The sequence below is a fragment of the Lipophrys pholis genome (genome assembly GCF_963383615.2).
Source record: "Lipophrys pholis genome assembly, chromosome: 4".
Taxonomy (NCBI): Eukaryota; Metazoa; Chordata; class Actinopteri; order Blenniiformes; family Blenniidae; genus Lipophrys; species Lipophrys pholis.
The window spans coordinates 864,110-887,049 of NC_137637.1; the positions used below are offsets into that span (position 1 = coordinate 864,110).

Here is a 22,940-nt window from a genome sequence, read left to right on the forward strand (position 1 = left end):
ATAACAATAGTAGAACACAGACATTCTAGTGGCCAGACCACCAAGCTTATTTTTATTACTTGTAAAAAGTTATACTAATAAGCTTTTCATATCTTGTTTCTTGTGCACAGAAAGTCCCCTGTACCATTTTATTTCTCTTTAAAAACATGTAGTGCCTTATAAACAGGGATTGTTGTTTGTGGTCCAGACATGTTGACACATATTATGGATTGTAAAAGAGCCATTGATGACTTTTAAAGGTTGGACTAGAACCCGAGCCTCATAAAGTGTCCCTCTGTTGTACATTTCTAGCATTTCTGATATTTTCATCTTTGTACCTCTGAAGTATTGTGGTAGGAAAACATCCAAGCAACCATTAGAAATTATTATAATAACAGAGCTCCCTTGTATTTGACTATTTAATTATTGCATTTGCTAATTACACACTATATTTACATGGAATCTGCTTTTGGAAGATTTCTGTGCAGCGCTCTCTCCTTTTGGACGTTTAAAGTCGACTCTCGTCCACAAACATCAACAGACATTCCAGGAACAAAATATGCATGTGAAGACATTTATCTATTTTTTTGTTCTTGCAAACAACCAGCCAAAACAAACACACAATTTATCGGGGGGGGGGGGGGGGGGGGGGGGGGGGGTGCAATAAATGCCCATTTTTAAGACCAAGCCACCATATAAAAGCCTTGGATCACAGAAGTAATTGGTCCCTGTAGGCCAGTGATAACTCTCTGTTTATGTGTGTGTGTGTGTGTGTGTGTGTGTGTGTGTGTGTGTGTGTGTGTGTGTGTGTGTGTGTGTGTGTGTGTGTGTGTGTGTGTGTGTGTGTGTGTGTGTGTGAGGCAGACTGAATGGGACAAACAGAGAAAGAAAGGCAATAATGTCTCAAAATGACAGACAATGTGGAGGGAAAGGGAGGCGATAACCAGGAGAAGAGGAGGAGAAAGATTGAAAGAAAAAGACAGTGTGGGTTTCATTTTCCATCTCCTCAGCCCCTGATGTGTTTCTTTCTTCATTTGCAGTTAGCCGTTCGATTATATAGCGTACTTCCAGCTGTGGGCTCCATATCACGGGGCGAGGGGAGTGCAGTGATGGTGTCTTTACACGGCGGCGCTCCCGTGGGGTTATAAAAATATCCGTAATATTCCCTGAGTGATTTTCTTCTTTTGGTGAATGAGGAGGGAAATGAGCTCTTATGAGAAAATGGGTGTTCATGTCTGATGCAGAGAAGCGACTCGTCTCTCTTTCAACCCGACGCTTTGTGCTTGTTGGTCAAAGAGGCTAAAAGCGTCTGAAGCAGCTCCTGAAAGGCGACAGCCCACAATTCACCCCCTGAAATGAAAGGTGGGGAAAGCTTAGCAGGGCCATCCAGGTTTCACTGTTTCCAGCTTCTTCTTCTTCTTCTTCTTCTTCTTTTATTCATCATCCTGCCATCTCACTTCACTGTGGAGTCAGACTAGAGTAGAAACCACTGAAGCTTATTCCAAAACATGCGTTATAATATAACACTATATAAAGCCTGTGGGCCCAAACTGGCCCATAGGAGGCGCCAGTCTGACCACCAAGCAAATTATAAACAATTCAAATAAAACACAGATTTTCTTTGAACACATTTCTTAAGAGTAGCAACACAACACTGAAGCTGAGATAGCAGTGATGCTGCCATTGTTTTGGGACATTTCACTGCATTTCACACCAGAAGGCTTCATTAATATTTTATTTATGTTGAGATTGTCGTCATTTTTGGTTGTAATTTTTTGGATTTGTGAAAATAGCAACAAACCACAGAAACTCTGCGCCACAACAAAGAAACACCTAAAAGTTGAAATGTAAACGTTAATTTGGTACTATTTTTCCCGTCCGACCGTCTCGAGAGGATGTTGCACTAAAATGTGTTTGACAACCCATCGTAGATGAATGTTTCAGACGCTAATTTGGCTCCTGAAACTGCAAGAATGTAATCAGTGTTTCAGGATAAACATCTTGAAAAGATTGGAATAAATTTGAAAGACCAACTTTAAAACAACACCAGACACATAGAAACTATTCTTCTCTCGCCGGCTGTAGGGAACCCTAACCTTAACCCTGCTTTTCAGCTGACTGTTTGAAATATTCCATCTACAAATCATTATTTTCAAGATTACGGGTTAATAATTAGTAGTTACAGTGAAGAGAGTCCGAACACCGGCCAGGCAAAGCCACAAATGCTGATTTGAATTTGTTGCCAGTCGTTAGCGAAGTGCTTCAAATACCAAACAAAGTGAAACGATAAGATAATTGTTTTGTTATCTGCAAATCTAACAAAAGAACAGCATATTTTCAGCATCTTTATGGTAAAAAATAAAAATCTGAATAATCTCCATAACAAACTTTGGAGTTCTGAAGTTGGGACTTGAAAGCAGAGGGAAGCGCAGACTAAATTGTGCTTTAATACATCAATTACATTCCCAGATTTTTTGTTGAAACACGCCGTCGATGCAAGACGTTCACAGAGAGCGATGTGCTCAAATGGCTCCCTGGGGTCTCGGCTCAAAGCGCGCTGTCTTTTTTTTTTTGTTTCCTGTGTTGCTCCTAAATCTCTCTTTCATTCTTCTTATCGGGTGTTTTTTTTGTCTGTCGTCTTTTGGATTACGACGTGCTCCGAGCTCTGAGCAGCAGATCTCTCGCTGTTCTTTCAGCATCTGAGGGCTGCGTAGACGTTTGTAATCTCGACGGTTTTTTTTTCTTGAGATTTGACGCCGTAGTGAGACAGCGAGTGTCCACTCGTGCCCTGGAAACGTCTATCAGGCGGCTCCGGTGGCGGTTTCTCTCTACTTCATCTCACTTTTCTGTCGGCTTCTCCTCCACACCTGCTGTGCCTCTTTATTAGTGTCACTGAGGAAGTGATCACAACTTAAACAACTGCAGGTACATTCAGAGGCCCGGTTGACACGACAACGAAACCTAGAGCTACACTCGGTAGAGCGCAACTTTGACCTTTGATATCCATGAGGGGCCTCTTTGTATGAGACATTTTTTTCGCAGTTTTTTGGGATTTATTTGGAAACAATTCGCCTTTAATGTCCATAATGTATTCGCTTGGTTCTTGGATGATGACAAATCATCCCTGAAAGTTTCATGCTATTCGGGTGAGTTGTTTATGCAAAAAGTTGGTCACATACTAACATACATATATACTGTAATTTCCGGACTATTGGGTGCACCTGAATATAAGCCCCCCTCCCAAAGAAAATTGAAAAAGAAATGTTATTTTCACATATATAGGCCACACTTCTCTATAAGCCACAGGTGTCCACATTGTAACAGGGCAGGAATTTCACTGCAGGATTTCGGGGATTGCTCATATTTTCATAAATTCCAAGCAAATCTGTCTTTCATAGTCCTGGAAATACAAGCACATGGCGCTGTGTGTGTGTGTGTGTGTGTGTGTGTGTGTGTCATTGTTTAAGCTGCATGGTTCAAAGCATGTGAAAAAAGTATCGGCTTATATTCCTGTAATTCCACTACATACATACATACATACATACAAACCATTAAATAAATAGATATATACATGCAGCCAAAAACATGATCTTCAAAGGTTTGAACTCCCCACGGGAAACATCTGCGTCCATGAAAACTTCTGCGGCTCCACCTGGAGCAGGTCGTCCGCCATGTTGTTGTTAAGTGACGTCGCAGGGTTATAGGTGGAGTGGCACGGCGATGACATCGTCGTTTTCAGCCAAGGTGCGTCTTGTCCGTCCACACGTCAAAGCAGAGGCGGTGTTTTTAAATTTCTCCACCCTGGAACCCGTTTTTAAAAATGTTTTCAGGCTCCTAAAACGCTGCACCGTGTGGATGATCGGACAGAAACGATGGTTACATGAAACAGGGTTGTCGTGTGGACAGGGACTGACGACACAACTTTTTGAAAACAGCTACTGTGGTGGAACTTTCTGAAAACGCTGGGGCTCCGCCAGAGTAGACAATGGAAAAGCTGCTACTGCCCGTGCGCTCCAAATAGTTCATTACAAAAACAACCAGCAGCGCCATCTTGTGGCCCATCATGCCAACTACATCATTTACAGGATGTTTCCACTGCTCCTCTTTTATTCTGAGGAAAGTTTCAAGCTTTCTTAAAGGAGACATATCATGCTTTTAAATCCTTCCTTTTTACATATAAATCATACAGTTGTGGTCTATACAACGCGAAACTGCAATGCTTGGGTCTGAATTCCTCATTATTAGAGCTCCACAGGCCCCTTTTCAACCCCTTTTCTGATGCGCTTCTTTGAGCAACTCGTTTTGGGGCGGTCTCTTCATACCCCGCCTCCTCTCCAGGTTGCAGAGGTGACACTCGGTTCAACGTCACCCTGTTCGGCCATCTTTGTAGTTTGATAGAACAGATACAATTATCTAGCGGCGCAGAAACTTTATATTCACACATTATTTACAAAATGTCAACAAGGGAAGATTTGTCCATCCAGCCATACATGTTGGAGCCAGAGTCGGACCCGGCGGAGCCAGATGAAAATGACCATGATGCACCTGCAGAACAACGTCTTCATATGGATGTAACGCAATGGTGTGTTACTATATTTACACTAACTTCTCCATCCATGCCCACTACTACAATACTGCCTGTATTACAACGACTATTTAACACAGAAGTTACATTATAATCTAAAACGAGCACACAGCGCTAACATATGAAGACGGTGCAACTGCTAATGCTAACAAAACAATGACAGGGACGTCTTATCATCACACTTTTTAGCGTTATATACAGCTTACCGAAGTGCTCTGTTCGTCGTCTCCATAGATAGAAGGAACTGACCGCTCAATCAGACCAAGTCTTTCGGCAAATCCTTCTTTATACTGGCGGAGGTTGCTGAAGCAGTCGTCCTTAAAGTGATTCGCGCACACAAAAATGACCTTACCCACAGATGTGGGTACATTTCTGTGAAAAATAAAACTCAACCAGGCACTTCGAAAAGGTTCTGATGCTGGGAGACGGTGTAACGAAGCTTGTGGGTTACTACATCCAACAACCGAACATTTCCACTTATCCTCTCGTAACTTCGGTTGGACTACAAAATCGCAGCGAGAAACAAAAATGGCGGATTGCTCGAAATGTCGATGTCCTAATTTGGCAGTTCCGCTGAGAATACTGTGACGTCATTGTTCAAAAAACGTAATAGAGAATAGAAAAATCGAAACCGATCGCAAAATATGACCAAAACAGAATATAAAGATATCAACGGAGCACCTGAAGAGACTACTTTGAACTTTTCTGTACTTCTAAACACTCTAAATATACAACAAAATGCATTTAAGGGCTAAAAAAGTGGATTTAGCATGATATGTCCCCTTTAAGATGTAAATGAGGCTGCATTCAGGAGAGCGGTATGTCGATGAAAAGGTCACACTAAGAAACTGGTTAGGAAGATTATTATGCAAACATGCATGCAGCTGGAAACAAACACCTTAGCAAAAAATTCACTTTGGCTTCCGCACATATTTGAATGTTAATTAAACAGGCAGGTTGGCATATTGATAGTGAGGAGGAGTGTAAATACTGCGAGAAGCCCTGGGGGGGATCAGATAGAGGAATCGGCTATAGGTGCTGCATTTGAAGCACCATCCAGCGTTTCCTGGTGTCGGGCAAAGTGAATGTAAATGCTTTTGTTAATTAAAAGGCTGGAAGACTTTGTCAATCAGGTTCATGTCTGTCTTACAGAGAATGAAGACGATGAAGGAATTGCAATTGAGACAAACCTGGAAATTAAATAGAATTTTTTTTCTAAATGTTCGAGAAAAACATTTTCTGCCTCATAAACTGATTCTATGAGCTGAACAGTTGTGCAGTTCTTGTTCTCAGGTTTTTTATTATTGCTGTGTCAATGCAAAACTACATTATAAAAAGAATCTCATTCTTTGGCTGAATTAATTTAAAGTCAGTTTGATATTTGTCGTCGTTACTTTTATGGTTCCAGTTGTTCCCGTTTTCCCTGGTTTAGTGTTGGAACTCATTAAAACGCATCATTTGTTGTGATTTTGTTTCAGAAAAATTTCATGTTTTCAAGGCAACCTTCTCAAAATGACGTAGTTAGAATGCCAGGCCACTAGTTGGTGCTGTTGTTTGTTTCTGTAATGAAACCACACACACATGCAGCAGAGAACAATACGCACTAAAAATAGTAAAGGGTCATATTGTGTAAAATCCATTTTCTAAAGGTTCTCCAGCAGTACTAACCGTCCCCATACCTGGACTGACGTCCCAGAAGTGAAGACAGTCTGTCCTCTCTCTCCCTGGCTTGTTTCAGGTTTTAAAAAGTGTGTTGCTCCAAGCAGCCAATCAGAAATCAAACCCTATATAGTGTCATCGGGGGTTTAGCCAATCCCAATCAAGGTAGGCCCTCCCTTTGACTCCTCCCACAATTAGGCAGCTCTGCTATGGCACATGGCACCACCAGAGGAAGTACTTCCTCCTCTTCCCAAGATGGGCATGTGTGGGCGGAGCCAGTCCAGCTCACACAGACACAGCAGATTCTGAATGTAGCTCCTATGATCCAATATTCAAATGAGGAAAATCAAGGAGGAGCTAGAAACTTAGAATACTGAAGGTTTCTGGACCGACCAGACCAGGAGGAGGAGGAGAACAGGAGGAGGAGAACAGGAGGAGGAGGAGGAGGAGAACAGGATGAGGAGGAGGACAGGAGGAGGAGGTGAACAGGAGGAGGAGGAGAACAGGAGGAGGAGGTGAACATCTGGGAGAACAGACATTCTACGACCAAGTTGGATTGTTATTGCGGCAACTGTCGAATATCAAACTACCAAGTCTCCAAAAGGCTCCATCTTGGGAACCGTTTCCAAAAAGTTACATTTCCAGCGGCTCCGAGCGCCGTTGTCGTTTAAAGAGACACCCAATCCGTCCTGCAATGATCCGTTATATGAGGACATTTGACAAACACCTGAGAAGCAGAAAATGGAGGTGAGCCCAGGCCAGGGTCCCTCATTAAGACTCTTCACTGGAGTTTCTACGACTCAATAGGGAAGAAATGAATGAGTTATCAGACATCCGTGCGCCTGCAGGCCACCGAGGCGCCGCTATAATCCGTTCCTAATAAGCTGGTAAAGACAGGAAGATTGGCATTATTGATCAGGCCTTTGGGGGCAGCCTCTCTGTTTCCACCTAGATGGGTATTCAATATGGCGCACCCATAAGTCACACATACAGCGATAAACACATAAACCCATACAGTAAATCCTGGTGCTGGATCGGACCCACGGGAACTCTAAATCCCAAAAGTCCTTGCCGTCTGGGTCACGGGTGTGTTGACCTATAGGAGATCGAAGACCGAGCATGTGACCTCCAGCACTGGAGACAATGAGTGATAGGTCGTCTTTGGACGTGCTCCTCCCCAGGCGTCGAGCCGTCTGAGTGTGTGTGTGTGTGTGTGTGTGTGTGTGTGTGTGTGTGTGTGTGTGTGTGTGTGTGTGTGTGTGTGTGTGTGTGTGTGTGTGTGTGTGTGTGTGTATGTGTGTGTGTAGAATGTGCAGACCTGCGGCGCTTTGCGGAGTAAAAACAAAGAAATACGGCTTCTCCGACAAGCTGAGGAGCTGCCATCAAATCTCTTTAAATCCTCCATCAACGGCCAATTTAGACGCCATGAAGTCGTTATCATTCATCTCACGGTTAAAAAGTCAGTTTGGCCTTTTCAGGAAAGTTTCATAACACAGCTGAAGTTCAGTGGTATTTCCCTTTTTATGGTTGTGACCCCTGGAGGCCGATGCCGCGCTCAATGTGTGTGTGTGTGTGTGTGTGTGTGTGTGTGTGTGTGTGTGTGTGTGTGTGTGTGTGTGTGTGTGTGTGTGTGTGTGTGTGTGTGTGAGACGACTTTAATTTTGTGATCTTTCTCTGCATCTCTCGAGTCCACAGATAATTACCAGTGGATAACGGCATGCGCGTGTGTTTGCAGCTGGAAACCAACATGGAAAAACAAAACAAACAATATGAACTCAGTGTGAAGAATCTGTTGCTCATCCCTCAAATGCATGTTCGTCACTGGTGCTAAATATGTTAAAACCAAAGTGCAACGAGGTCTGACCTTCTTCATTCAAGTTACCAGTTCTAGTGCCTGTGCTTGAATACACAAGCGTGTGTGTGTGTGTGTGTGTGTGTGTGTGTGTGTGTGTGTGTGATCTGTTCCTGTGAGTGTGCAGGAGATGGTGTTCACTCGGTGATAGATGACTCTCAGGCAGTGTTAAGCGAACGTGAAAAATGGTAATAAAGTTTAATATTGTTCCCTGCAACACAGATTTATGGCACAGTGAATTAAACAGCCGTTCCTCATTGGGACATTGATTTACAAAGGCGCACACACACACACACACACACACACACACACACACACACACACACACACACACACACACACACTGTCTCTGACTTTCCCATCAAAACACTGATGCACAAGCAGAAATACACAATGAACGGACACTGAGCGTACACTAATGATCCGCACAAAGGCCAAATTTGAAGCAAGAATTAACAGTAAAGAAACCTGCAAAGACACACACACACACACACACACATACACACACACACACACACACACACACACACACACACACACGGTGCTGTTTGGTTTCCGTATATCACTGGCTTTACGATCGCTCTCCACTATTCCCTGATCTCCTGCTTGTAGCACTGAACCTGGAGGTAATTGGCTTTTTAATGACTTCTGCATTTCCACACATTTCCCATCTCGGTTATTTGCCTTCTCAAGCCTCATTTGAGGAGTCACGCTGGGAGAGAGCGGAGGGGCAGGTGGGGGGCGGAGAGGGGCAGGTGGGGGCAGGTGGGGGCGGAGGCCGGTAAGAAAGTACACAGAAGAGAAGAAGACATATAATCTCGTACATATTTGACACGTCAATTCATAGAGAGATGTCTTTGAGTTTGTGTGGAAAATGTTATGCGATACAATAAACCGCAGAGTGAACATGTTTGCAGAATAAATAATGAGTTGATCAGCCTGATGAATGAGGCAATTTCACTGCAAAACAATTCAATGAAATGTGGTTCGGATCATGTCTGTGCTCCTTGACCTTCACAAATGTCACCACTTTCTCCTCCATTATCACCATTTCTTCAGTGCAGCTCACAGAGGAAAACTGTTTCCCACTTTAAAAGATATTATTGTTAACGGCTGTTGGGATGCAAAAGAGCATAACTCTACACTCATTTATGGTTTTTAGCACATTTTAGCACAGGAGCCACGCACCACTCTCTTTCATCCTGAGTGGGCCGGACCAGAAAGTTAGAGCCTTAATAACTCTGAAATTTAAACTAAAGTTTTTAAACAGTATATGTGATGAAAATGTCGATATCATCCCAAACCCAAATGGCTAACACCAAAATATCTCAACTTAAAGCCAATTTAAATGGTGCAAAATACAATGAAATGTCCCAAAATAACTGTTGCATTGTGGGAGTTTTTAGCTGGTTTGATAACAACCAGGTGGCGACATTTCATAGCAGCATCACTGATTGAAAAATAAATATCAACGTTTTTCATAAAAAGTTTCTTGGTTTGGTCGGATTGGAGCCTGTTTGGGGCTTATGTTTGACACCTCTGGTTCAAAATATATTTTACGTTGTCATATAAAGTCTGTAAGATGTATCATTCTAATTTATCTGTGTTATATTTATTATGATTCCACTTTGTCATATTTTTTCCTATAAAAATGATGCTGGGAAACAGCTTCTTCTTTTCTTTCTGCTGTGTTGTTGACTCTCTATCGCCCCCTATGCGAGGCCAACCTACTTTGAAAAACTCGGTTGTATACCCAAGATTACTCATCTCAGATGCATTGCGGTGCAGTCTTATTATTGTCAGTGTTGTCTTTAATCCACACGCACTTTCAGCTTCGTGTTTCCGGAACACGTCCTGTGCAGCCCTTCACTCTTCACAGGAACAAGTGAGCAGTTTTCACTCGTGTCTTTGAGCGGCGGCGTGTGTTGGTTCCTACGTATGTGAGCAGCGTACCCAAAGAAAACTCTGTTTCACGCAACTGGAAAGAGAGAAAGAAGACTCACGGCGTCAGACAGAGGAACTGGCAGAGAGGCAAGGGAGGGGGCTCACACACACACACACACACACACACACACACACACACACACACACACACACACACACACACACACACACACACACACACACACACACACACACACACACACACACACACAGCAGAGAAGCACTTTGAAGTAACTTTGCTGCAGGTGTGTCGACTGACTTCAACACCAAACACAACAACGTTTGCTCACTCGTGTCCAGACACGTAAACATCAAAGGTTGTGGGAATAAATATGAGCATTATTTGCATTATAGCTCGGAGGAAACAAAGGGTTACGGGGATGAGCGAGCTGCTGACACAACCCCGTGTGGACGAGGAGGGCAGGTGGATGAACGGATAGCAACGGAAATCACTAATATGCAAAATTTACAGAAAGAATATCCTCCAAATTAAATGAGTTTTTCTGAGCAAGGCACTATTTTGTAGTATGACTTATGGCCAGCGATCTCACGTGACCTCTTTTTTTTCAGTCACCAGTAATCTAACATGTTACCATTTCCAAACCAGTAATCAGATTAAAGTTACTTATCCAAGTCACTGTGCTTTAGTTACTATTGTATCGTCCAGCAGGACTCGTTTCTCTTTTATTACTGAACAGAACCGAGTCGCTTGTCCATTCTGTTCCAACCGGACACTCACACACACACACACACACACACACACACACACACACACACACACACACACACACACACACACACACACACACACACACACACACACACACACACACACACACCAGACCCGCCCCCCCTCAATCACAGGCCAACTCGCTCTAACGATGCGTTCAAGTAACACAAAAACCAACAAAACATCATTGAAACTCAACATTTCAACAAAAACACGACTGCAGAGGCGTTACTTTGTTTTTTTTTGGTGAAAAGATATTTTGGCAGGAAGCCCCGCCCCCTTTTTTCTGGCTAAACCGGTTGTCATTTTTGTGTTGAGACGGTTGGTGGGGTGTTGTCGGCAGCAGTAACTAAAAAAGTAACTTGTAATCTAACGTATTTACTTTTAAAAGCAAGTAATCAGTAATCATAACTAAGTTACTTTTCTGTGGCAAACTGCTGAAGGCCCCGTTTACACGACGCAAACCGAAGTTGTCCGTTGACATGACAAGCCACTGAAAAAGAAAACGTTCTTCTGCAAATCCAACGATGGACGACAACAACAATGAAATCCTGACTTAATTTTATTGGGTCACTTCAACCTGTGTGATAAAATGATGTGTTATTTTATTTATTGGGGTAAAAACAACCACATTTCCTGGAGTTGATGATGTTTTCTCTCTTACTAACGCCGCCACACTGACATGAAGGGAGGAACAGTTTGGTAAAGCCTCTATTGTGACGCTCCGACTGTCAATCTGCCTCCTGCCAGTCTGGAGTGTCGCCGTGTCGCCAGGTTCACGTTGATTCGTGATGGTGGAAGCAATCGCTGGTAAAAGAGCTCTTTAAATATTCTCGTATCAATAGTGCATCTTCCACTTTTAAAGTTAACTTTAAAGGAAGAGGAAAATCAGTTGAACCCCTTGAATTATCACGTCAACTTGAAATAATATCCTTTTCTTTGCATTGTTTTCCAAAAAGCGAACAATAAAACATTCCTGCCACTTTGTTTTTGATCTTCCCTCTTCGCGTCACTGTTTGCTGAGACTTGGCAGCATGTCTTTGTCGTCTTGTCGTTTCTTTTTGTTTTATTTTCCACCAGGTATTGGCAAACTGTCAACATTTGAGACGAACGGCTACTGCCAGCCGCCCACAATATAAACTAATGTAAAAGCATTACAGGAGCCTTTATTATTTGCGAGCATTGTGAAGAGTGACAAAATTCCCCAGACGCCAAACAAATGCACAAATAGACAGAGGGATCCAGACGCGGCACCTGCTCCACTTACTGTAATAGGAGCAAATGAATTCGATTTTCATGCTTTAAAAGCTTTTTTTTCTTTTTCGCTCCCATTGAAAGTAAATTTCACTCTAATGGTGAGATGCCTGTGTTTACAGGCCGCCAATGATAGAGAGAGAAAGAGAGGGAGTAAAAGAGGATTGGAGAGTGGAGAGAAAAGAGGTCTGATTATAAATGGATTTCAAAAATGAGACACAGAGATTGAAAGTGGGAGGGATGACAGACAAAAGCAGGGTAACGTAGGATCATGTTCTCCGGCAGATGAATGAGTTGCTCGTGTTTTAGCCTGTTTACCAAATAATGAGAGCTGGAGGAATGATTTACCACTTACCTTATTAGTTTAAGGTTAAGAAGCAGAGGAGGGTCAAGAGAAATGGAGTCCTGATACGACATGAGATATCAAAGTAAACGGCTCCAAACAAGAATAATACACATCATAAACTCAAAAATCTTATTAACATGGGAAGGCTGCTTGTTTACTGTAATACAAACAAAGTTGCGCCTAATGTTTGTTAATTGTCGGGAGTTTTCATCTCTTCTGAGCTGAGCTGGTCATAGTTCACACAAGGATTAATGAACCAAGACATGGGCTCCCTCCACACTTATGATGATCGAGAGGAGGTCCATTCAAACACAGTCGCTGGAATATTACCCAGGAGAGGCGGTCCTTCTTCACAGCACTTCCTGTGACCCTTGACCCACTTCAGGTTATCTCTGGACCAATCACAGTTAAGGATTCTTGATCCGCAGTTATCCTCCTCACCACAAGGGGCACCTTCTCTGGTAGGTCTGCCTTTAGGTGAATGTCCATGTTTACATTTCAAAACCTATCGAGATTACTCTGAATCCCTGATATTAAATCGGTGGAGCAGAACGTCCGTTTCATTTCTTCCCGTCTGTCATCCAGCGACTCCTTCGTGATTCGGATGAGTTCATATTTGCGGGCAGAAGAAACATAGTCAGTGGATTCCACTTTTAAATAGTGCTCTTCTTCTTTGGGATTCAGTGTCTTGCTTAAGGACACTTCAACATGCGGATAGAGAGACATGGGGAATTGAACCTGCAACCTTCTGATTGAGACACAACTGCTCTACCAGCTTGATTCACACTCCGGTCGTAGCAGCAGGCTGCAGGTTTTAGTTTAATAGAGATGATAGGCAGAGTGTGTGTACAGTCCTCATCACTACGACTGGCACCCAGACTGGATCTTTTAATTGGAGGTGCAAAATAATTCAACTAATAACTTTTTTTAAGTATTTTTATATATTGTAATTTCAAAGAAGAAACAGGAAAAGAAAACCACCATGTGCAGCAATAACAGCTCCCCTCTTTAATATCTGGCTTCAATGAGATCAGAACTCATTTCTGGCCAATTTAAAACAATCCACGTTTTCTTTTTCAAACATTCCTGCGAGTTCTTGGACGTGTGTTCCGGGTCTTCTGATCTTCTCTGACACTCGGTCGGACATTTCACCCTAAAATCTTGATAATTCTCTGACTTCATGACCCTTGTGATACGTTCAAGTCCTCCAGTACCAGAAGCAGCAAAGCAGCCCTGCAGCATGATGGTTCCTCCACCATGCTGAGCGGTTGGTAGGGTGTTTGTTTCCTTCATTTTGCAGTCTGTGAACAAACTGCTGGCCAGAACCTCTATCTTTGTTATTTATTGCTTTTAAACTGTTGTTTATAATTTACTGTCTATCAGGAATGAGTCATTCTTCACCTGCGTTCCATGAATTGTTCATTTAAGTACCGTGGCGGAGCCCTTTATGTGTTTCAAGTGCCACATTGAGCATCTCACTGCTCACACATTTGTTCATTATATTGACTAATCAATTGGGGACAATGAGAGGACCTTCGGTTTCTCCTGCTTTTCCTGAGTTAAACCACAAAGAGACGTTGTTCCTCTCAGAGGCAGGAGAATCAGCTTTCAGGAGACGGATGGATCAAACTTCTCGTGGGTTTATTTTTCAAGCCCTCCACTTCCCCCTCAGTGAGTCTGTTTATTGATCCATCAGGCCACAAATCCTCCATTCATGTGTTCATCCAGCCATCCTTCACTCAATCATCCATCTGTCGGTCAACATTTCAAATAAGAAAATGTAGTTAAAAAAAGTGTGTGTGCGTGTGTGTGTGGGGGGGGTGTGTGTGTGTGTGTGTTAACTGGTATTAGTACTGAGTTGCGTGACCCTTGTGCGAGTATTGATCCACACACACACACACACACACACACACACACACACACACACACACACACACACACACACACACACACACACACACACACACACACACACACACACACACACACAGCCAGCTCTGTAACTGACGGTCTCACTAAACGGTCCTTTCCTGCACCGTATATCATCTTCTTTCTGTCGTACGCTTCTCGTTTCAGCACATGTATGACACTTTAACTCCACATTTTGTTTGGTTGTTAACGTTCATAAATGAAGAAAACTGGAGATGTGACCTTTGCTGCTGCTGAAACATCTAAAATTAAAAAGAGATTCTTAACAATACTCTTCATTAACTTTTGCACGTCTGTGTCTATATGTACCTTCAGCATGTCTTTGTGTGCATGTGTGTGTCCTGTGCATGTATATGCATGATTGTGATGTATGTATGTGTATTTCTGTGTATGAGCATGTGTGCACACTCACACATATATGTGCAGACACACACAAACCCCTACACATCTGAATATCCGCATGTATGTATTCATGTACGTGTTTAATTGTGCAGGTGTGTTTGTGTGTGGCTTTATGAATTTGTGTACAACACTTGTGTGTCTGGATACGTTTGTATGCAGAAGTGTGTGCATGTCTCTGGGTGTGTGCATATAATAATGATTGTTAGTAATGTATTAGTGTGTGTTTGTGTGTGTGTGTGTTTCTGAATCTGTGTGCATACATGTGTTTCTTCATGTACACTATGGTGAATGTGTGTGTGTGTATGCGTTGTGTATATTTGTCCTGAAGCTGATTTTTCACAATTATAATCACAGAAACAGAGTGAATTAGAATAAACGTTCCTCTCTACATTGTTTTCGTTTGATGGCTTGTTCCTCTGTTGTTCTTCTCTCAACGTATGAAAATAGTATTTCAACACGCTGCTCATCGGGTAGCACGTCTGTAGGTGTGAGATCCCGCCGCTGTCAGCGTCGGAGATGTGGTGTGTCTGCACTGTACTCGGCATACAGTCTGACTCCGTCACATCAATAGGGGTTAAACGCTTTGCTCAAAGGCACTTCAGCAACTGAAAGACACAGCTGAGACTTGGGCTGCCCTTTGATGTCAACAGCTCTAGAAGAATGAAAGCGAGCGCTCCAACTCTCGGCAGTATTTAAGAAAACAGCTGGTCTCGTGTGGCACTCAGTGTTTGCTGCGCTGCAGTGACCCACTTATTTTGATGTGCGTCTGTGAGCGTGTGTGTGTGTGTGTGTGTGTGTGTGTGTGTGTGTGTGTGCGTGTGTGTGTGTGTGCACACAAATGTGTTGACACGGTAGAGCGATTCATCGGATTTTCTCACGTTAACAGATTGCTCCTCTCTGACCTCACAGCTGGGGAACAATGTGTGAAATGTTGGCTGTGTGCATTTGTAACTGTGCATCGGTTTGTGAGACGATGTGTGATTGAACGAAAGCGTGTTTATTCATGTCAATAGTGCTGCAGTGGGTAAAAATAGGTCTTCATGATGCTGTGATCACTTCGTGTGTGTGTGCGTGTGCGTGCGTACGTGCGTGTGTGTTTGTGTTTGCGCAATCAGGATATCATGTTTTTGGTACGAAGACTGTAAAAGTAGTTCGTAAGTGGTGTGGTGCACACATCTGTGAGTGGGTGGGAGTTTGTGTGTGTGTGTTTTACATGGGATTGTACCATGTGTGTGTGTGTGTGTGTGTGCACATGTTTTTTTCATGTTGATGCATACATTATAACACCTTTACCTTCCTCCGTAGAGGCAGCTGACAAAGCGAGGGAAGTCGCCGGGTAACAAACATCACACTTGTCATCTAAATGTCAAGTTGACTCAAGTCAACTGAAGAAGAAAAAACCAAAAACAAAACATGAAAAAGCGACGATAAAGAAACCTCTACGCTGCGGGAATGTGGAGAACTGGGCAGAGAGTTGTGTGTGTGCTGTATATAAACCTGTGTGTGTGTCGGTGTGAAGACGACGCTGTGTGTCTTCCTGACTTCACATTCTGAAGTCACTTTGTGTTTTTGGAAGATGCGGTGGATTTCGAATTAAACAGTAAAATATTAAACACTTGTGGAAGTGTTAAACGTTTTAAACAAGCTTTTTGGGACTAATTGTTCACTTATACAACAATCTGTGGCAAGTGATTGTCAAAGATGAGACACAAATGGAACCTAAATGAACAGAACGGTGTCAGCGTCGTACACACACACACACACACACACACACACACACACACACACACACACACACACACACACACACACACACACACACACACACACACACACACACACACACACACACACACACACACACACACACACACACAGTTTTATCTGTATCAGTTCTCAGACCGTACAGTCACACACCTGTATGATTCAGTTCCTTTCTCTCTCCCGTCTCTTGCCAAATCGTGTCCCGACTCCCGGTGCAGCTGATGGCAGGCGGCCAAATGCAGCCGGCCAGCACATAAACGCTCCATCTTATGCCATAAAGCACAGACTAAAACACACTTAAGCTGCGAGTCGACAGAGAAAATGTGTTTTATGTCTTGGTTCACCACCTCCCGGGGTTCGGCTGCATTAAGATACAGATATACAGTCGAGAGCTTGATGAGGTTTTCCTTTTAACAACATCAAGCGTCTGGCAAAATGCTGCATCAACGCCGGCACTGCAAACTGCTTTAACGGCTTTAAGGCAATAGTTTGGCGAACAAAGTCCTCCTACGGCAGATCTGTCGCAGAGAGAACTGAAGGTGAAACATTTCCGTGTGGAAATATTTCAGACATGGTCTGTTTGTTCGGGTCGTTTCAGTCGCTATTGGTGAAGCTGCAATGATTTTATTCACCAGTCATCTCAAATATCTCGTGAGTCACTGTTTATGTAAAAGTTACCAACTGACCTAGAACACATGTCTGTAAGACTCTGCAAGGAAAGCAGAGCTCATGCATGCGCAGTGAGAACATGCAAACTGCACAGAAAGGTCCAGAAGCTGGTCTCATACTGTGGATCGTCGGGCTGGGAGGCCACCACAACTCCATACCACCATGACATAGTCAACATCTGAGATTCATGTGATTCTCATGACCTCGGAGGAATTTTCACGTCAATATGACAGACCGTTATCAGAAATAGGAATCCACTCCTATAAGCAGCTGCTGCATTATGGGTGTTGATAGCAACCAGGTAGCTGATACCGCAGCTCCGGTCTTTTTTGGGAAAAAATAAAATAAAAAAATCTGTTTCTTTGAAATTTGTACCTTTTGCTTGGTGGTTTGGACGGATTGGAGCCTCTTGCAGGTTGGTTTTGGTTCACAGGTCTTATGCAGTAAAAAAATGAGGAGGTGTACAGTTATCATGTGGAATTCAAACAATGAGTAAAGTTTGATGTTTCTGGTCCTGTAGGTTCCTTCATGGTGGTGAACGCGTCGGGCCGGGCGTCGGGCCAGAAGGCTCACCTGTACATGCCCACCCTGAAGGAAAACGACACCCACTGCATCGACTTCCTGTACTCTCTGTCCAGCCGGGACGGAGCCAGCCCGGGCACGCTCAACGTCTACATCAAGGTGGGTTGTTAGGACGGAGTAGGACGGAGTAGGACGGAGTAGGACGGAGTAGGACGGCCTGGAAGCAACCCAATGAATCATTGTGACAGTCTCCAGTTTCTGAACTCTGCAGGCCTCGTTTGTTCTTTTGTCCGTTCGTGAGACGCCTCTTCGTTAAACTCCACGACTTCCTGTCTGCAGGTGAACGGCGGCGCTCAGGGTAACCCGGTGTGGAACGCCTCGGACACCGTCACTGAAGGATGGGTGAAAGCTGAACTTGCCATTTCCACGTTCTGGCCCAACTCCTATCAGGTACAGCAAATTCACGCTTAATGCAGGAGTGTCAAACATCATGCCACGGTTACATGTAACAGGGTTTTTACAAAAACTGATATTTCCCCCTCTACGTTTACAAAAATCTTCATTGACACCTGGTTCAGAGCTGCTATGAGCAGCCAGGCCTGTAGGGGGCAGTGTGACGAAAAGCATGACGCCATAATAGCCAATCAGAATCCTTGAAAAAAAACACGTAAATATCTGCCTACGGAGACACAGAAGTTGTGGACTCGTGTGTAAATGCTCAAACACAGAGAAATATCACAGTTTTTCAGATACCTGGGTCAAGGTGGCCTCATTTTAGTTCAGGGGCCACATGCAGCCCAGTTTCATCTTGAGTGGGGAAAAGAGTGCAATAATAGCCTTTAAATGTTTTTCTTTGTTGTGGTGCAGAGTATACGTGATGGAAACGTCTATATTTTCACCAAAAATAAACAATTACTTTGGAAAATGGCTACAATCTCATCAAAAGGCCAATTCTAATGACACCCCTGCTTTCCACTGTACCTCCGAGTCAGAACAAGGTAGACAATCTGAAAAAATAAAGGCTCAGCTTAAACACTGCAGAACAATATAAAGGAAGGATTTATTCCACATAGAGGTGCCTTTGACTGTCTGGTCACATGGCAGAATGAAATCAGTCCTTTAATTTGCCTGAGACCTATAAACACACTCCCTCCTCTCAGAACGTCAGTCTGGGTCAATATTTGATATTTCATCTGTCCTGCTGTTCCGTGACTTCCTCCATGTTTCCACAAAGGTGTGTGTGTGTGTGTGTGTGTGTGTGTGTGCCTGTCTTTGTTTTAGTATTAAAAAAATAAAAGAGCTGTTCGCATTCTTTCATCAGTGGCTGTCCGTCTTAAACTGCTGCCTTTCAGCTGCTCTCACGACAGACCGACGTGCAGCAGCAGGGAATCAAACTGTAAACGTCACCCATGGTGTTAATGGTCACTTTGTCCTGTATGAATGTGTCACTAGTTAATGTTAATGGACTTTCGACCTGCAGTACCTTGCTGAAATGCTGCTTTTATACAGAATTGAAATCTTATTTATTATGCAGTTTTACTGGATTCTGCTTTTCAATCAAAAATAACTAATAAGTAGTTAGCAACAGTAATTAAATGTTAGTTAATATTCATTAAATATGTAAGTGCAATAGGTTTTATCTTAACTACTATAGATATCTCTTGTTTATGGTAAAACAATAGACAAAACAATAGACATTTTACTTTTAAGTGGAAGAACAAAGACTGTGTCACTAGCTGATATTTCATGTGATATTTTAGTATTTTACTGGGAGCTGCATCTTTTATTACCAGTGAAAATCAATTAAAATCTCGGATGGAAACGTCCCTGCCCCAATAAGACTATAGAGGTTAATTGTAACACGATTTCTAAGTTTTAAATCTTTATTCTACTCATACCAGTTATTTTACTAAGTTTAGAGGACAGATTATACACATCCAAGTTGAGTACTTTTCAATCGGGTTCGTGGCAATTTTCTCCTTAATCTGTGAGAAAAATAAAGTAGCATCTATGGGTAAGATGCCAAATGTAAATTCTGACTTGTAAAGAAGACCAATCCACCGACAGACTGACCCAATCAGTTAATTAATCTATCAACCAACTAACTAACCAAGCCACTCAATCGATTAACGATCAAATAATGAACCACAAATGGGGAAATTTCATTTAAAAATAAAAACAAAGCCTCAGCAGAGATGTTTCTACTGCAGTGCTGATGAGAAAGTTTGATTTGAAATGTATTAATCTCAATGCAATAATATGTTGAAGCAGCTGAAAATGAATTTACCTTCTTAGTTTTTTTAGAGTTTGTTTAAGCAGAACTAAAGTTCCTTTGAGTTTCATGCCTCGACCCTTTAGGACCGGAGATATTGTTCTGATTTTCCAGCCTCATCCAACACGATGTGACTTTTTCCCATGTGTCTCTGCTAATCTTCTATTTTCTGATCTTCTAGCTGTAAGTGAACATATGGATTTCTTTAATGATGTACCTGGAAACATTAGTTGTTACTGATTGACACTGAGTCCAGACACACTGGTAACCAAAGTGTGTGTTTCCCTCCCTAATGAGGAGTCGCCTCCCATGGAGACGTGACACTTTCTTTCTGCTGTAAGGCGGCATTCAGGGATTCAAAGTCTCCTTTGAACTGCTTGAATGTATTTCTTCAAAAAATTACAACGAATTGTAATTATGAGTGAAAAAATAGTGCAAAAAGCACCTCAAGCTATCACACAGAAAGTTTAAAGATGATTATCTTCACCGTCTTCATTATGATGCTTCACTTTATTCAAGACAAAGACAAGGAGATTGAAAAGATGATGTGATGATAACAAGGAGGCCTAAAGAGAAAAAGCAAAGATGGCAAATTTACAATGATGAGCTGCTTTGGAAACTACAGTGACTCACTTTTTGGACAAATCAGCATCAGAGCCAATAGAGAAAAGAGATGAAGTTATTAGATGGATGAGTTTCCTTAAAACAAATAGATGGTTTTGATTTGATTGAAAGATAGAAGAATAGAAAGATGAGCTGTTGGTAATGCTCTATGCTAACGCCGTTGTAAGTCAATTACATTTATAAAACTAGAGCTACACACGGTAGAGCACAACCTTTGTCAACGCCACATCTGTTAGCATCGCTAGCATGTTAGCCGTTAGCTCATATCGATGCTAACCAGGTAGCTACATCACTGAGAAACACTGAGCAGGGAGCGTCTCCATGGCAACAGACGCTGATCTCCTTTGATCGACATGAGGTGCCTTTCTCATCCACTTTGTATCAGAACTTTTTTTCACAGTTTTTTGGGGATTTAATCTGAAATGTTTAGCCGTTAACATCTCCAAATCTAATGGATTGGTCCTTGGATGATGGCAAATCATCCCTGAAGACTTCATGTAATTTGCACGAGTAGTTTTTGTGAAAAGTTGGTAAACTACATACATACACACCAATAAATAAATAAATGAATAAATAAATAAATACATACAGATGAAAACTTAAACTTCTTTGCCCAACTTTCATTGGTGAAGGTAATTTATTTATTTTTTTAAATCCACTGATTGGTCTATTGTTTGAACCAACCAACCAACCAACCAACCAACCAACCAACCAACCAACCAACCAACCAACCAACCAACCCAATTCATCAACTCACAAATAGTTCATCATACCATCCAACAAACCAAGCAGCCAAACAAAAGAAATCGAATCTATTAATAAACTCAACCAACCAACTAATCAACAACCACCAACCCCCACCCCCACCAACCAATGCAATCACCCACCAATCACTCCAACAACCAACCAACTCCGTAATGGACCAATAAATAATCAACCAACCAACCAACTAACCAACCAATCAACCACATAAACAAATCCAACTGTTATCCACCCCTCTACCTCCAGTTAATATACATTAGATGACTTATATTAAGAATTTGGTTCTGACTCTCCCTCTGCTGCTGTTTGGACGAATATCTGACTATAAAGTGGTGAAGTGGTAAAAATGCTCCATATAAGAGAAGTCAATCCACCATGAAAACATAAAATGAAAGCCTGCGCAGCGTCTTTGACTTGTAGAAACTTGACATTCATGCCAGAGAGGGAGGGATTTATTTTCTGACTGAAGAAGGGAGAGTAAAATCTTCCCAGAAGTCTTTAGTATTCAGGCTGAGTCACAGTTTATACTGTGGAGGATCCTGACAAGTACAGCACCGGGGTGTGTGTGTGTGTGTGTGTGTGTGTGTGGTTTTGTATGAGTGTATGTCTATATGTTTGGGTCAGGAGTGCCCCCCCCCCCCCCCCCCCCCAGCTGCTGTCACCCTCAGTGTGTGATAGAAAAAGAAAAACATGAGAGAATCGGGGACGACACAAAACTACAATTACAGGAATAGAAACACGACGGCTGACGGAGATGGAAGGAAGAAGGAGACATGGAGAGGAGGATGGAAGGAAGCATAAGAGAGGAGGAGGCAGCATATGTGGTTGGCATAAGGATGGGACAGAAGGGATGAAGTGAAAAGAGGAATAGTTGCTGACTTTAAATGGAAAATTCCCCTGGGGTTCCATCTGAGCTTCACAGGACGTCAAGATGCTGCAGCTTGAGGAAGAAACTTTGTTGGTGAGTTTCACTGTGTCGCTCTCTGGAAATGAACACACTTCTTTCTCTCTCTCTCTCTTTCTTTCTCTCTTGCTTTTTTGCTTTTCTTCCTTCCTTCCTTCCTTCCTTCCTCCTTGCCTTCCTTCCTTCCTTCCTTCCTTCCTTCCTTCCTTCCTTCCTTCCTTCCTTCCTTCCTTCCTTCCTTCCTTCCTTCCTTCCTTCCTTCCTTTCCCCCCTCCCTCCTCATTCCTGCCTTCCTACATTCTTTCCTTCCTTCCTCTCCCCCTTCCTTCCTTCCTCCCTCCTTGCCCTCCCCCTCCCTCATTTTCTTCCTTCCTTCCTTCCTTCCTTCCTTCCTTCCTTCCTTCCTTCCTTCCTTCCTTCCTTCCTTCCTTCCTTCCTTCCTTCCTTCCTTCCTTCCTTCCTTCCTTCCTCCTCATTCCTCCCTTCCTACATTCTTTCCTTCCTTCCTCTCCCCCTTCCTTCCTTCCTTCCTCCCTCCGTCCCTCCTTGCCCTCTCTCCTTTCCATCATTCCTTCCTGCTTCCCTCTCTCCTTTCTTTCTATCTTCCTTCCTTTTTTCTTCCTCTCCTCCCAGGTGATATTCGAGGCGGTTTCTGTCCAGGGCCATCCGGGCTTCATCGCCATCGATGACATACGAGTTCTTGCTCACCCTTGCCGTAAGTGAGAGAGATTGTGTGTGTGTGT

At 42.8% G+C, this 22,940-nt stretch overlaps 1 protein-coding gene across 1 annotated transcript in view; it reads left to right on the top strand.

Moving 5' to 3' along the window:
• Positions 1-22,940, top strand: part of LOC308108964 (receptor-type tyrosine-protein phosphatase T-like) — a gene marked incomplete at its 5' end in the record, with an annotated part of 47,771 nt that overhangs the window by 21,257 nt on the left and 3,574 nt on the right. The window contains 3 exons of the mRNA XM_080462295.1: positions 17,634-17,794; positions 17,975-18,085; positions 22,831-22,912. Of these exons, the coding sequence (XP_080318421.1) occupies positions 17,634-17,794; positions 17,975-18,085; positions 22,831-22,912 (354 nt within the window). The remainder of the gene's footprint in view (positions 1-17,633; positions 17,795-17,974; positions 18,086-22,830; positions 22,913-22,940) is intronic.